The sequence below is a fragment of the Anguilla anguilla genome, chromosome 2 (genome assembly GCF_013347855.1).
Source record: "Anguilla anguilla isolate fAngAng1 chromosome 2, fAngAng1.pri, whole genome shotgun sequence".
Lineage (NCBI taxonomy): Eukaryota > Metazoa > Chordata > Actinopteri > Anguilliformes > Anguillidae > Anguilla > Anguilla anguilla.
The window spans coordinates 17,167,977-17,181,051 of NC_049202.1; the positions used below are offsets into that span (position 1 = coordinate 17,167,977).

The 13,075-nt window shown below is 41.3% G+C and overlaps 2 protein-coding genes across 4 annotated transcripts; both read right to left on the reverse strand.

Moving 5' to 3' along the window:
- Positions 1-246: 246 nt before the first annotated feature.
- On the reverse strand, positions 247-5,709 carry pgam1b (phosphoglycerate mutase 1b). The gene is made up of 4 exons (XM_035407277.1): positions 5,428-5,709; positions 3,803-4,077; positions 2,689-2,869; positions 247-1,651 (listed from the first exon to the last, which is right to left on the reverse strand). Exons 1-4 carry the CDS (start codon positions 5,564-5,566, stop codon positions 1,482-1,484), a joined length of 765 nt encoding a protein of 254 aa, XP_035263168.1. The 5' UTR covers positions 5,567-5,709; the 3' UTR covers positions 247-1,481.
- On the reverse strand, positions 5,693-12,293 carry cdc25d (cell division cycle 25 homolog d). 3 transcript variants are annotated; one of them, XM_035407275.1, is made up of 13 exons: positions 12,067-12,293; positions 11,427-11,593; positions 11,207-11,274; positions 10,784-10,829; positions 10,484-10,517; positions 10,224-10,274; positions 9,692-9,829; positions 9,329-9,433; positions 8,754-8,816; positions 8,385-8,483; positions 7,382-7,653; positions 6,543-6,654; positions 5,693-6,429 (listed from the first exon to the last, which is right to left on the reverse strand). In XM_035407275.1, the coding sequence occupies exons 2-13, from the start codon at positions 11,570-11,572 to the stop codon at positions 6,295-6,297; spliced, it is 1,269 nt and encodes a 422-aa protein (XP_035263166.1). In that variant the 5' UTR covers positions 11,573-11,593; positions 12,067-12,293; the 3' UTR covers positions 5,693-6,294. The 3 variants fall into 3 exon arrangements, with proteins under 3 accessions (XP_035263166.1, XP_035263165.1, XP_035263164.1); XM_035407274.1 differs by having other exon boundaries at positions 11,177-11,274; XM_035407273.1 differs by having other exon boundaries at positions 11,171-11,274; positions 12,067-12,292.
- Between the last annotated feature and the right edge of the window lie 782 nt (positions 12,294-13,075).

Genomic DNA, 13,075 nt, shown 5'->3' on the forward strand with positions numbered 1-13,075 from the left:
TACACAGCTCAGCATCTAGGAGGAAAGTATGCCCCGCTCTGTCAAATTCACAGTGGATATGAGAAGAGGTAAAAAAGAATTTTTTTAAAACTTCACTTTTTAACTTTTCAGCAAGAAATATATACCACATTTATTAGATAACCCAAATAACATAAGTGATCAACAGCCAGATAGCACTGGAAAGAGCAGGGCTAATGAATACACACATACTGGTAAACAAATAAAAAAACAAAGCCATAACAAATGTTTAAGGTTTAAAACACTTTAATCTCTACATCAGTCTTGTTAAACCTTTTGCTGGACAATCTTTTGAGAGGGGCATCTGGCGTATCAGTGCTCATACAGGGTTCATGCAGTACAAGGGCAGTCAACGATGACTGGATGAATTCCGGAACAGTGTGTGGAGATCTCTCACGTGACACTAACTTAATACAGAAAATCTCATGCAGACACTCTATACACTGCGAAATCAGCTTCAACAAGCCCACAGTAACAAGGTGTGACATACTGACACACAAAACAAAACGCAACACAGAGGTACAGTATGTATTAGCACAGGGGAAGAGGGGATTAGAGGGGTGTTTTTGCCACAGCTCTCAAAGGGGATAAAAGCCAATGCCCTTTCTGGGTGTAACTGGCTCTATGATTGTGGTCACAAGATTGACAAAAGACAGTTTTCCTCTTCCCTGTCTTGAAGCTCTGGAATGTGCAATACAAAAAAAGTGAGGAAAGACAACTCTGCTGAATAAAGTGTCACTATGTGCACCAGGTAGGTCAGAAAAATACAGTAGGACACCCATGTGCAATCTCATTTAGAAATCACACACCTAAACATTCTAAACAAGAAAAAAAAAAAACAGGGACTGCAATCACTGTTGTAATTTCCACGTGCTCTGACACAGCAAAGAATGCCTTTGCTTTCCAACTAAATTACATTTTCATGTCAAAATTTCCCTTTTGTAATCCACAGCCCACTTTGAGTTTAAAATTTCAAGCGTATGTTACATGCAAACATTCTCTACGGTCCTCAGTATGACACAAAAGTACGAAACTGACGAAACAGTAAAATAAATACCGAAATTCAATAAAGGTTGTGGGCTGAAAGTGCAAGGAGGAATGCGGGGGAAGAAATGTCATTCGAGCACGACCTCAGATTGTGAAATGGATCCGTCTCGTTTTGAGTACGGTCCCTAATCTCTGCTCTGGCCTGCGAATATTCACACTTACTTACTGCACCTTCCTTATACTATTCATGTCCAGTGTATAATACTGATAACCCTTTCTATGCGTAAGTAGATAGTGACCTAGGAGAGAAGCGCTACATTGTGTTAGCATGTGTAGAGTATGTGTGCGGTGTGTGTGTGCAGAGCGAGTGTGAATCCCTATGAGTGAGAGCTGTAGAGTGCTGCCCTCTCATCCTACCCCCCCCCCCCCTCCACCCCCCTGCCCTGCCTCTAGGGTTCTCGGTCAGGGGAAGCCTTCTACTTCTTGGCTTTGCCCTGAGCAGCAACGGCCTCCATTGCCTTGCGCACGGTCTCCTCGTCTCCCAGGAACTGCATGGGCTTGACCGGCTTCAGGTTCTTGTCCAGCTCGTACAGGATGGGGATTCCCGTGGGGAGGTTCAGCTCCATGATGGCCTCTTCCGACATGCCTGTCGACAAGAACCGACCCCACAGGAAGTGAGAATCTATATTTCTACTCAACTACAGCTAACCGACTGAGAAAAAGAGGGACCCTGTCCCTGCTCCCCAAACACTAACCGCACTCCGAATAAATGTTTGCGGCTTGTTTGAAAACTTTTTGAATTGCATTTATTTTGAGTGGCTTTCTTGTCAATACTGGATTAATGCTATCTGGAAGTCTTCTGAGGCAAGCGGCATATTTTGAAATACAGAGGTCTCTTTCAGGCCAGGGTAAATATTTACTAGAGATATCAGGGAACTGAGGGCTGTTTTGTTGTTTAAAACTCAGAACACAGAGCAAAACTAAACAAACCTGCACTCTGTGTTGCAAAATATATTTCAAAAATTGTCTTTAAAGAGCACCAAGCAACCATTGTTGCATTCTGTGATTTTTTAAATAATGTGATTCTCTGTGCCATGTAATCTAGCACAAAAAGGTATCTTCTCTCATTTTTACTAGATTATATTGTATAGTCTAAGAACAGTGTTTCTCAACCCTGGTCCTGGGGACCCACTGCCCTGTATGTTTTAGATGTCTCCCTGCTCCAACACACCTGATTCAAATGAATGGGTCGTTATCAGGCTTCTGCAGAACTTGATGACGATCCATTAATTTGAATCAGGTATGTTGGAACAGAGAAACATCTAAAACATGCAGGACAGTGGGTCCCCAGGACCAGGGTTGAGAAACACTGGTCTAAGAATATTTGAGCACCTACATATTCCACTTAACATAAAAGTGTTTTGAAAAAATCTCCTAAAAAGTAACAGTCAGGTAATATTAATTTAATGAATGAGACATTTGGCTCATAAGCTAATATAAAAGCTGAGTTATATATAATGATATAATGGGTATACACAGTATAGCTTATAATTCAGAACAGAGAGGAAACAGTAGGGTTCCTAAAAGGGACTGCAGTGTCACAGTAGGGCACCTAATAGGGCCCAGAGTGGATGCATTAGGACACAAAGCAGGGTTCCGGAGAGGGCACAATAGCCGGCCTACCCTCCAGATGTTTGACGATGCCCCTCAGACTGTTCCCATGAGCAGCAATCAGGACTCTCTTCCCCTCTTTGATCTGCGGGACGATCTCCTCATTCCAGAAGGGCAAGGCACGGGCGATGGTGTCCTTAAGGCTCTCGCAAGAGGGCAGCTGTTCCTCCGTCAGGTCGGCATAGCGACGGTCCTGCAGGGAAACGTACAGTGCTGTCACAAAGCCAACAGCTGGAGGGACAGATATTTCAAGCTTAATAGGAAAAAGTTGTAAAGGGAGTCCATTCTTACCATTTGATTCTATAGTCTATAGCTTACGAGAAAGGTAATTTTAAGTAATGAAAACATTTGAACATCATTCATGTTACAAACAGACAAGGGATTATTCATATAGAGATACACCCCTGAAAATACTGTGTGTCATAGTGGTCCTTCTGAACTGGCTTGAGGGTAAACCCCTGGTCAAAATCTCTAAGGCAGAAGACACCATTCACATGCCTGCACTGATTTTCAGGGCTTAAGGTACATTTGCTCAATGTCAGATTAGAAGTGTGCTCTTTTCCCAACTTAGTCCTCAGTAAACCTCCTCTTAGCCTCAGGATGCCACACACACACATCCCATAACGGCTCCCTGCAAACACCAGAGCCGTTGTGGTTCAACACCTGTTGCTATAACGATGACCCCAAAGCTTGTCCAATAAGAACGCATGACACTGTGCCCACCCCCACCTCACAGAATGAAACAGCATTTCCTGAGCAACAATATAGATCTACCTCTAGGCAAGAGTCTCCCTAGTTCATGGTTAACAGAACAATTTTGCAACCACGGCACCCACAAATGGTATCGTACAGAACAGAACTCCAGCAATTACTCTCCAAGTAATGTAATTATAACCACACTTCCAGTAAATATACACGTACTATTAACATAAAATACTGAGACCCAGTTACCATTTCATTCCAATATCTGTATGAACAGAAATATCTTAACTGCCAACAGACTGAAGGGCAGTATGTGAATGTGCTAATATATCACTCAAGATACAGGAAATGCACCCGCTCTGATGGCACCAAAATTCAACAAAACCATGTTATACACGTTTTGAGGGTTACCAGGGCCACTCACCTTGCTTATGTTGGTATAGTAGTCGTGGTCAGGATCCATGGTGGGCGGGGGGATGTCGTAGGACCGCCTCCAGATCTTGACCTGCGCCTCCCCGTGCTTGGCGGCCGTCTCGGCCTTGTTGAGCCCGGTCAGGCCCCCGTAGTGCCTCTCGTTCAGCCTCCAGGTCCGGTGCACGGGCAGCCACATCTGGTCGATGTTGTCCAGCACAATCCACAGAGTGCGGATGGCCCTCTTCAGCACGGAGGTGTAGCAGACGTCAAACTCATAGCCGGCATCTGCAAAGGGGTGGCCAGGGAGGCAGATATAAAGTGGCCGTCGGTTAAGATATTATTGAACAGAAATTTAAATTTAACGCACTTTGATCCAACAGTATGAGCCTCCCTGAATTTTCAGTCAATACGCATCCCAATTTGGCTATCAGTTTTCAAAATGTGTTTATGACAGCCAAAACCCAATCTTTCTTCTGGGGCCTTTCCATCACTGAAATATGCTCGACAAATTTAGGATAGCAGACAAGCACACACCCTGTTAGATGTGTACTGCCACCTGCCACTTATTGACTTTGCGGGCCACAATCTGACACTACGGTCAATTAATTATGCATGGGCTCCTTTGGCAATGGGCAGGATACCACAGCACAGCAGACCAGAGCTTTAACTGGGGGGCACCAACCAGGAGGTCCAAGAATGAAACTATGAGCCTATGTGCCATAAATCAACCCTCTGTTGCATGTTTATTGCTAAAGTAATTCAAGTTCAGCATTTAAAATAACTATAACAAACTTTTAGTATTAGTGTGTCTTTTCAAGAGATTATAGTATACCTAACTTGTATTTTATGTGCATATACAATTAAATAACAAAACACCAGAGTAATAAAACAGCACAAGTGAAAAAAAAAAAAAAAAGATTTTACATCGCTATCCTGCAGCATCAGAAATGGACACCACCTTTACTTTGCGCTTCCCTAATGTTTTTAACGTGTATAAGTGGTGATGTATTGTTTTGTATACTTAATTTCTGCCATGATGTGTGTGTTTAACACTTGTAAGGCGTTTCCAGAGGGTAACATAACTTCTAGTACACAGTGACCAGAGGCAATTAAACACGAGTTTTGGTTCTGGCGCAGTCAATGCATCGCATGCACGTGCACGCTGACATCCTTGGAAAATTACCATACCGTTTGGCTGGGTGGTGAACACACTGAATACATCAATATGAAAAATCTTTTAAATATCACTGAATTTTCTTTAGAGAATAATCCGAAATGGCGATTGATAATATATTTTACGAAACATGCGGAGGTGGGGGATAAGGCTTGGCTGAAATCAGGAAGAGATTCCATGACACATGCAAATACAATTTATACAACCGGACTACAGGCCCTGCCGCAATACGTGTACGCGGTTTTCAGAACGGTCGAACCACTGTGTTCGGTTTAGATTGTCGCCTGCTGTGCTACGCTTATGATACAGACGTTGCGAGCTTTATTCGCATTCAGTGCATTCACGTCACGTTGCTTAATCATGGTTTTGTAATTTGTTAGTTCGCAAGGTCTCTCATCTGGCGACGGAAAACAAAAACGATTTAAAACAGCGTATGTTATTGCAAATCACCAAAGCATCACCTTTCAGTGCTTCCCCTCCTCTCTTCGCCTCACGAACCCCGGTCTCGCTCAGATCTGCGTCAAACCATCCGCAGAAGCGGTTCTCCTGATTCCAGCTGCTCTCCCCGTGACGGATGAGCACCAGTTTATACGCGGCCATTCCGATGAGTTCACTGTTCCTGCTGTATTTCTGAAGCCTGAAAAATACAACGCCCCTCTTTAATTGTAACAAAATGTTCGGTGTGATGATGAAGCCCGCAGCTTGACTCCTCCGGGACAGAAAAGGCGAAGGTATTTAGGTAACTATTGAACTTGCCTGAATGTGACGTAAAGACTTCCTGCACGTTTCCTCCAATGAGAATGCAGCGGGACTCCCTGTGTCCTCCGGGGAAACGTCGAACCCGCACGTCAACAGTGGAGCGGCTTGCTCCTCTAACTGAATGTGACCTTCAGTAAAGACAAGCGTGGATTCGAGTAGCCTAGCAAGGGCAGTCGCTATAAGCAGTTTGCTTTTGATCAACCAGTCCTTAATGTGTGTGTAATTTTGGTTTGTTCTTGTTTTTAAATGATTTCAATGTATCGCATGCTGTTTTAATTGAAGAAGCCTATATAAACTTGTCTTTGTTTTAGAATGTCCCCCCGTTAAGTTACATTAAATTAAATATTTACTTTTACAGTAATTTTGTAAAAACAAATAAATTTTTACAAGTCTATAATATAGTTCCTATTTTATTATTAAACGGGAAAGATTCCGGGGGATAAATAAGCCTATTTTTATTAAAGGATACACAATTATTTTGTTGCACAACCAGTCCAAGAATATGGGCAAAATCAGCAATATGTCTATCCTTAATTCAATTTTATTTGTAACATCTCTGGCATGGTAGACTACACATCTGATTTAAAAAGCTGCTTCTTTCTGTGTTGTATGGTGCGTGATCTTCTCTTCCTACGGAATCTGTACAGTTGCTCCCTGAAGTCTCTGTGGAGCATCGGGACGTAGCCAGAAGGTTCACACAGGCCCTGGAGAGGAAAAGTTTTAAGAGACAGTCATACCCATGAGCTTAAACTAAGAGGAGGTCTTTTTAGATGATGTCACCTCAGTGGTTATTAGACTGGGAAATGGCGGTATTTACCGGAAACTGGGAGTAGAATTCTTTGTATCCTCCATCTAGGACATACAGTTCTGGGTAAAAAAGCTGAGGGTAAACGTTGAGGCTTCTATCCAGCTTTCGCAAGTTTCTATATCTGGAGGAGTGGACAGGAGGCACATGAATAAACTACCAAAAGTTATAATTGTCAGATATTAGGGCATTCTGGCCAACCCTGGTACTGGGGAGCCACTGGACCTGCTGGTTGTTTTTCACCCGAAATACAACAACCACTTAGACCAAAGAAACCGGGTGAGGTTCATCAATTAATTGCTGAGTAACAACGACAACCAGCAGACCCTGCGGCTCTCCATGACCAGGGTGGGTCACTCCTGCTTACTTACAAAACAAACATTATTATTTCACCATATATCATATCAATGCATGGTAAACAAATGCCATTCTTGTCAAAAAGTGTTAGTGAATGCAGGTCTCTGTTGAAAGTAACTATTTACACATATCTGAGTAGATAAAGTCCATGCAGTGTTTGGGGAAAGATAGCACAGAGCAAGTATTTGAATACTTAATCTGGGCAGCAATAGAATGTTTGAAATTTAGATTCAAGACTGATCGACACCAAACACAAATTAAGAGATTTTCTCGATTTTGTAGCATGCATGTGTGTGTGATGATTTTTTTTTTTAATGTGAATTTGGTTGTGTGTTTGAGTTATTGCTGTGTGTGTGATTTGGATATGCGATTATGTGGTTTTCTGTGCGCATGTGTGTGTGATTTGAATATGTGATTGTGTGGTTTTATGTGTGCTTGTGTGTGTCGGTCTGTATCTGGGTCAGTGTGTGTTGATGGAGGAAGGTTTCACGTACAAGCGGGGACCTCTTTCAGTGGAATACTCGCAGTGAAAGACTATGAGTTTCCTTGGCAAGGGACCACCTGGCGGGGACCCACTCTCTAATGTGCCCCTTTGTGGCGTTTGTCCCTGAAAAGTACCCCCTTGGCTGGGAAGGCCTGTATCTTGGAGGGGGGCTGCAGTAGGGGGGCTGCTGGGAGACATTGTCCGGGGGGGCTTCTGGAACATGACAGTATCCTGGAAAAGAGCTTCCTGCAGCTGCACTTCAGAGTGAAGATTTATGGCCCCCTGTGTGGACACACAGCAGTAAGTGATATTTACTACAGCAAACTTCCATATTACAGCCTCCTGAGTAAGAGACCTCTTGGATTTTCAGATGAGTTAAATTAAATGTTAATGTCAATTTCTAATCGAGACTGACATCCTGGTGAAGTGTCAACTTTTACATGAGTGCAGTAGCCAACTACATTAACGATGGGTCCATACTTTCATTCTTGGTGCAAGCTAGGACTACTGGACGTCCCCCGCCTTATGTAAGTGATTTTTAGATAGGCCTAGTGTCAAACAACAATGAATGTATCTTATTCATTTCAGAATTTGCATTTTAAAAGGTATTCTAGGCTGATTACAGCACTTGGTGTTTGTAAACTGATTACGCAATACAGATTTCAAGTAATCTGTTACTACCCAACACTGGTTATGAGGGAATTTATTCCACCTGTTATGCCATATGTGCTATGTGGAATGTATGGCAAACATCGTAGTTTGTCACAACACAAGATTGCAGAATAAAATTTTTCCTTAACCAGCTGATTTATGTGCTGTTCATCGTGGAATATCTTTTCACACTTCAGTGCCTGAAAACCCTTTCCTAGTAATGCTTATGTATACTATATTGGAATTGCATTCACTACATCTGTCCGGCCATAAGCTATAGTGGCAGAAATGAACATGCACACCTTTATTGATATCGATAGAGTATCAGTTCACCAAGTGCTCCAAAACGATAGTAGATTTACCCTGATATGTCCCCCTTTAAATTCGTAAGGGTAGCGACAGTCTATGATGAGGTAGCTCGACACAACGCTCTTGTATTTTCCATTGACCAGAGATGCCACCTGCAGGACACAGTGAGAAATGCATATCATGTTCACGAGGAGAAAAAAGTCAACTGCAATAATTATTTATTAATGTGACGAACAGTTCTACAGAAAACAAAAACTGCTGTTTATGGCATTGGCAAAGATAGCATATTGCACTTTAGTTTAGTTTCCAATATGATTTTGCACATATTTGCCTCAAATGTTAACCACAAATGGTGGAATATAATATCATCTGTTTATAGGAATTTGCTTTCATTATGGTAAAAAAAAAAACTCTGCACTCACTGTCTGTGATGATATATACTGCAGATCCAAGTGTTCCCCTCTCTTCACAGGAAAGAGATGTGGCTACAGATAAATATACTCTTTCAGCAACAGGTACAGTTTAACACCAATCTTACATTTTTCACAGAAAAACCTGCTTTTTAGAGTGTATGTCCTGTTAGTTAAAAGATGATGGTACCTTTCAACAAATCATCGCTATCAGAATCAGAGAATTCATTATGAAGGCCATCAGATTGTGAACTAACAGGTGTATATTCCGCCATGTTATAACAAGTATCAGTCCATCTGCCAGACAGGATGATGTTGCAAGACTTGAACCTGGGATCAGAATGAATTCATACACTTGCAATATGGGAATGTCCACACACTGTGGAACAGGTCTTTTAAATGGTCTGGCTGGCTTGTTTGACATAGCCTCACTCTGGTCACATTGGTTTTAATAGTTGGACACGTTCTGGTAGAGTAGAGTGAAGTCCGGTGACCATACTCAAAAACCAGGGTGACATTATTACAATTGAGAATGGTAGTTCAACCAGTGATGTGTTACTAGTTTTTAATGGTACCTAGCCTCTTACCTTGCTGTAGTCTCCAATGAGATTTTTGTCTTCAGCTACAGAATTAGGGATGTCCAGGGGGTGTGGCTGATGTTTGGATTGAGTCCACTGTCCAGGAAACAAAGTCTGTTGGGAAAAGGGGGGACAGAATTTGAGTCAGTCTATAGAACGTAGAACCAAAAAAGCTTCAAATAACATTGGAGATTTTTTAGGGTCAGTGTGCTGTGACCAGACTCCATTAATTGATAGTTCCTGTTTGCAATTGCGGTGTGTATTGCTAAATGCTTTACTGTAACAGTACCATTGTGTAAATTCCAGAGGAGTAACATCCTCTTTATTGGTGTATTCAGTGCACATTTTGGTCTTGGTGTTTGTTAGGCCTACCGCAAGCTCAGTCCATCGCTCTTCCACAGGATCCCAGCTGGCCTCTGGACTCTGTCTCTGTCCCCTTCCTCTTCTGGTTAGACCTTGAAGTGCAGTGGAACCGGCAAACCGACTGGACAACGTCACTCGCAACCGCTTCTACAGTAGCCATGGAAACACACATATTTGTTTCTAGCTCTTCATCATGAAGGAAATCATTAGATGTAATGATTTTTTTAAAATCCACACTAATTTAACAAAAGAGACCCAGAATTTAAAAAAATGTTTTAACACAATGTACATTGATAACAGTGTAATAAAGCTTGCCTTTTGCTCTTTTGCAGCTGGAAAGAATAAACAAAACATAGGAGGCCATAACGATTTTGTTTGATAAAGCATGAGTGCCATGAAAAAAATATAGCTAAATTGGTGAAATCAAAAAATGTCACTTGTCAAAATCAAATCAGTATGCATATCCAAAACACTGGGAATATTGAACAGATACTGTGAGTGCTTCATCATCAAACATTTTTATTTCACTTCTGTGTCTTACATTCTCTTTATCCACTTCCCTCGTCCCCTGTGACTTCCGTGTATTTTGTCCCTGCAAATCCAGAAAGACATTCCATTGCTTAAACATGCAATAAAACCATGAACAACCACTTTGTAAATTTCATGATGTGTTAGTGCTATCAAAACATAAGTGATATCTGGTCCAAGTCGATTAATAATTTCAGCTAGAGACTGGATGCAGAATCCATACAAAGCCAACAGCCTTTAGTAAAGACACCACCGAAGGAAAACAAATATTACCATTTTTGGATCAGAGCATCTTTGTGAGCCAGATCTACAGAGAAAAGAAGAGACAGATAACTGCAAACAGTATTTATTTATTTTTTTTTTAAAAAGGGGGTTCCAAGTCATAACACCACAGGATTATATACTTTAAAATATAATAATGTAGTCAATTATTTTTGGATAATGGAATAGCTCCTGTAGACTTTTCCTCAATAAAGCCATTAAATCCACATAATGAGAGTGATTTCAATTCAATGTTTCAATGAATATCTGAATACCATTTTACCTATAAATATGTCGGCCCACTGCACTTACCTCTCCCCTTTCCTTTTCGCGACTTCACATTCAGCTATGGTTTTATCTAATAAAACAGATGACAAGAACAGTTCAAATTTGAAAATTATTGCTTTCAGTCCTATATTTAGTTTTGTCAATAGTTCAGGTAGGCTAATCTATCTAATGAAAACGTAATGAAATGCCAGGTTAAGGAAGGACGATTCCCTTGGTCCTGAATAGCAGCTGAGGTCAAATTATTTAATTGGTCAGAAATTAACATGGTATCCCGTTAAAAAAATAAAAAAAAGTTTAAGGTGCCACCGCAAAGACAGCTGTCAATTCAACTCACAATATAGCGACATAATTATCATGCGCGTTCTCAAGCTGTGAGAAACCGCCAGAGCTAATTAAAAACTCTCTACTAGCCTGAACCTGTCGGCGTCGTCATCTCTTGGGAAACACCTTTGTTCTGAATCGGGCTAGGAGTCAGAAGTTCCGGCGTCAGCTGTAGTCTTCTCTGTGGGGTGGAGCTGCGGAGGAATTACCCATATGTCAAACAGCCTTAATATTAGGTCAATAAAGACCACACGCGGTGTAGGTTACTACAACATTTCACAGACTAATTTACTGTATGTCAATCTCATTATTGTTTTGTTGTAAATGTGATAATACGATAGCTTACTCCTGACAATGAAGGTTATCCAGACAGAAGGAGAGTTCAGAGTCTGATGATGGTCCTGGGTCCGGGGACAGGCTCCATGTTGTACTAATATTTTGAGGAGAACAAATATCTGCCTCGAGGTCTGCGTGTTCTTGTGATACCTCCATGCAGTGCGTCGGAAAACAATACTAAAACAGTGCAAAGAAAACATTAAAATGTCACTTCGAATATCTTATCTTGGATCAAGTTGTCAAAATTTGATGCAACGGAGGAACTGTCTGTAAGCTGTTAATTCGATAGGCTATATTTGTATAATAGGCTAATTAAGAAAACACACAGCCTATGAATAATGGCATTATGTTGCCGTTTTGTTTTGTTTTTTTAGTTTTTTAATTTTTTTTTTTTTACAGAATTTTATATTCATTGACAACCAACTTTTGGACTGGTGAGCTATAGGTTATAGATAGCCTATTATATATATCGCTTACTTATATATTGTCGCAACTTAATAATATTCTCTTAAATCTTTACAGAATATGCATCTTATTGTAGTTTGCAAATATTTATTTATTTATTTATGTATTTATTCTGGCAATATAGGCCTAAATGGTTAGTAGGTCGCAAAGTGCAATCGAACAGTGAACTATTGTAGTCACCTTACCTTCGTTGTGGACTGTCAGCTGCACCTTGTCGCCATCCTCGCCGCTTTCTGGGGGTCTGCATTTAATATTCTCCCTTGGAAACGGCTGTTGCTACAACACGCATTCATTAGCAAATGTATCCCCGCCCCCTTCTAGCCAAGCCGTTCAATCAATGCCACATATGACACCGAAACCAACGAATACATCACTCGACGCTTGAAAGCATTGTGTGTCACAACACCACAGGGAAGTAATGCAATGGAAAAGGAAGCAACTTATTGTCACTAATGCAGGTATAACCACAGCAACACTAACAGACCAGCTCACGATTTGCTGCGCGAGGCGGACATCTTCAATTTCTTCATCAGTTTTGCCACATAAAACAATTATGTTATATTATCCACTAATTATTATTATTGATTGACACGACTGAAATGCACTCGGATAATTTAAAGCATAGCCTATAGGCTACCGTTTATTGATAGCTCAATACATAATAATAATAATAATAATAATAATAATAATAATAATAATCCTTGCATTTATATCGCGATTTAATCGCAATTTACAGATATAAACTTGCCTCAACCACCAAATAGCCTATGTGTAGCACCCACCTAGGTGATGCACGACAGCTGCGCTCACCGGACTACAGCGGTGGTGAGGGAGAGAACATTTTTAGACAAAATTTAAATTGGGTGATGATGAGGCGGCAGGTACAGAAAGCCCCCCTTCCCTTTGCGCTTTAGTAGGTATTTAATGACCTCAATCAGGACCTTGGTCCTTGAGCATTTCCTACAGCACAGAGTCCCCATCACTGATTGTTGGTTTATTTGACCAGAGGGAAGACCAACCCTGGCCTACCAGCAACTTGTTTTTTCCCCCTGAGGTCTCCCGTTCAAGTAGGCTACTGACCAATCCCACGCTTGCTTAGCTTCAGCCATTTGTCGGAAGCAGGATAAACGGTATAGCTGCTGGCTAGGGAGCTTTAAATCAATTTGGCTTATTCTGCGCAACAGCAGATTATTT

What these genes read in the sequence shown, in the direction of transcription:
- pgam1b (XM_035407277.1), bottom strand. Translation starts at nt 5,566, where the DNA reads ATGGCCGCGTATAAACTGGTGCTCATCCGTCACGGGGAGAGCAGCTGG. An exon ending in AGGAGGGGAAGCACTGAAAG is followed by an intron (nt 4,078 to 5,427) that starts GTGATGCTTTGG and finishes ACCCCTTTGCAG; the next exon opens with ATGCCGGCTATGAGTTTGAC. An exon ending in ACTATACCAACATAAGCAAG is followed by an intron (nt 2,870 to 3,802) that starts GTGAGTGGCCCT and finishes GTTTCCCTGCAG; the next exon opens with GACCGTCGCTATGCCGACCT.
- cdc25d (XM_035407273.1), bottom strand. Translation starts at nt 11,572, where the DNA reads ATGGAGGTATCACAAGAACACGCAGACCTCGAGGCAGATATTTGTTCT. An exon ending in AGTATATATCATCACAGACA is followed by an intron (nt 8,484 to 8,753) that starts GTGAGTGCAGAG and finishes TGTGTCCTGCAG; the next exon opens with GTGGCATCTCTGGTCAATGG. An exon ending in ACTGAAAGAGGTCCCCGCTT is followed by an intron (nt 6,655 to 7,381) that starts GTACGTGAAACC and finishes CCACTCCTCCAG; the next exon opens with ATATAGAAACTTGCGAAAGC.